Source organism: Fulmarus glacialis, unplaced genomic scaffold, assembly GCF_000690835.1.
Source record: "Fulmarus glacialis isolate BGI_N327 unplaced genomic scaffold, ASM69083v1 scaffold48921, whole genome shotgun sequence".
Taxonomy (NCBI): Eukaryota; Metazoa; Chordata; class Aves; order Procellariiformes; family Procellariidae; genus Fulmarus; species Fulmarus glacialis.
Genome location: NW_009191808.1, coordinates 1,839 through 4,054, shown reverse-complemented (window position 1 = coordinate 4,054; position 2,216 = coordinate 1,839). Strand labels below are relative to the sequence as shown.

General features: G+C 45.7%; 1 protein-coding gene across 1 annotated transcript in view; it reads right to left on the bottom strand.

Moving 5' to 3' along the window:
• Nucleotides 1-393: 393 nt before the first annotated feature.
• Nucleotides 394-2,216, bottom strand: part of LOC104083357 — a gene marked incomplete at its 3' end in the record, with an annotated part of 1,949 nt that continues 126 nt past the window's right edge. Inside the window, exons 1-3 of the mRNA XM_009586818.1 lie at nucleotides 2,157-2,216; nucleotides 1,109-1,600; nucleotides 394-496 (exon numbers count right to left, since the gene is read on the bottom strand). The exon at nucleotides 2,157-2,216 is cut by the window's right edge and continues 126 nt beyond it. Coding sequence (XP_009585113.1) covers nucleotides 394-496; nucleotides 1,109-1,600; nucleotides 2,157-2,216 — 655 coding nt within the window. The remainder of the gene's footprint in view (nucleotides 497-1,108; nucleotides 1,601-2,156) is intronic.

The window sequence follows — 2,216 nt, the reverse complement described above, 5'->3', positions numbered from 1 at the left end:
GTGAGCGAGCAGCTGTGTGGTGCTCAGTTTCCAACTGAGGTTAAACCATGACAGCATGCCATCGACTGTCAAGCCAGAGATTTACTGTTTGGGTCCTTTATTGCATTCATTCATTTCTGTTACTTGGTATCCCCTCTAACCCCACTCAGCTTTGCCATTTGCTGCCTGGATTCCACACCACTGCCACTTCACCGTTCCAGGGAAGCACAGCTCACCTCTGGCCTGGACAGGGAATGGCTTCTGACAAAACTGCAGCTCCTCTGCTGAGACCTGCTACGTGGGCTCTAGGTCTGCAGTTCTGTCACACCTCAATTTAAAGGGGTTGTAAACTGTGTTTTAACTCTTCATATTACGACATCATGCTGAGAGCTTTGCTTCAGGTTTAGGATTCACCTGCAATCCAGTCATAGCCCAGGAAAGGACGCACGGACCAGCTGCTCACAGGTATGGTATATTCTTCAGGGTCAGACTGAAAAGTCACATGACCAGCTTCCTTCTGGGAAGAAAACAATTCATAAAAACTTCCTATTCATCTAGCAGGACATTCAAAGGTACCGCTTAGGAGATAACTGGCAGCTGTTCAAATGGGACACCTGTGGCTTAGTTTGAGGCTGGATTCTGTCTACGCTTCTACCAGTAATTTGCTCACCAGCTCTTTGTCTTCTCAATTCATAAAACAGAAAGAGGCCGCAGGGGACTTGCCCAAGCTAAGGCAGTATTTTTCAGGGCTTTAAACAAAATGGTGACTTCCCTGCATCACACATCCCCAAACATCAGGCCACCCGTGCTGCCTTGGAGGATGATCACGGCAATAGCCTGCCCTTCACACTTAAGGAAACAAGCTATGTAGCAGCAGCGCTGCAGCAGGCTGTTCTCCCTGAGCATATGAATCACATATGCAAAGGAGTTTTACAGGGACCTGCTACAGTTTTCTGGTCTTTGGTTCAAGGCTGAACAAACTGCCAACAGCCCCTGGCTGCTAAGGCTGTGAACAGTTCTGACCCCAACTTCCAATTTACACAGTGGGAACAGGGCAAGTAATGTTCTCCTGGCCCTTTCTCCTCAACCTTCTTATGAAAATAAGCAAAGCATTGGTTTCACCATTCACCTTCAACTCTTTAGACTGAGATGTCAGCAAGATTGATTTACGGATTATGGGCTCTCTAATGACCACATGCTGCTTGCTCGTCTCTTCACTTTGTATGCTGCTCAGTGATGGGTCCAGCCGACCATTAAGCTGTTTTTTCTCATGGAAATCATGTAGCAGAGTGGACCGTCTTCTGTTCTCTCCATGTCCCAGAAGAAAAGATTCTTTCTCTGGACTTCCTCGAGCATGGCCATCTCTATCCACTCCGGAAGTTTCTCTGCCACACGTAATGATTGCAGACACTGGCATAACATTGTTCTTTTTCCCAGGAAAGCTGGAATCCAAACATACTGCTTCTTGCATCTCTGCTCGTTGTTGCTGTACCCCTCTGTCATTGCTGCTGTGTTTAAGAGATGAACAGAGGGCTGCTCTGGCTGCGCAAGCTCCGCGTTCCACAGACACCAACATTGCAGGGTCAGCTGTAGACTTTGCAGCATTGACCTGGTTTTCCTTCTGTAAGGACAGAGACTCTCACATCACATGGCATCATTCAGATTACAAACAGCTCTCATCACGACATTTCACTCAGTAAGAGAAAATCAACCTCTCATTCTAGTCTGCTCACCCCTTTAAATTCCTGTGGGGAAAAAAGCAAAATCCTTATACTATTCATGAGACATTATTAAGTGTTTGGAGAAGATAAGAAACGGGTCCGCTTCCAGCTAAATGCAGTTTTTCCCAATTTCAGGAACCGCTAAACTTTCAGCCTTTGTGCTTAGAAGAAATAAAAAGATTATGTTCCACAATGTTCATTCCTACCTTAGATAAAGAAACCTACATTTCTTAGGCAGGAACTGATCTATGAACCCTTTGCAAGGAAAGCATATTTGAGACCACAGGATAAACAATAAAAGTCTAGCTACTTTTCTAACAGACTCCATATTCCACTTTCTACCAGCTCCTCCATGTCCATATGTCTCCTTTACCACACCACTCCATAGGCAGACCTGCTGCCTACCATACAAGGACATTTACTTCCCAGCACTTCTAGCACAGACACAACACGTACCCCTCTCTTGGGCAAGGGGACAGATCTTTCAGTGGCTGTTTTATTATTAATTGATGATGG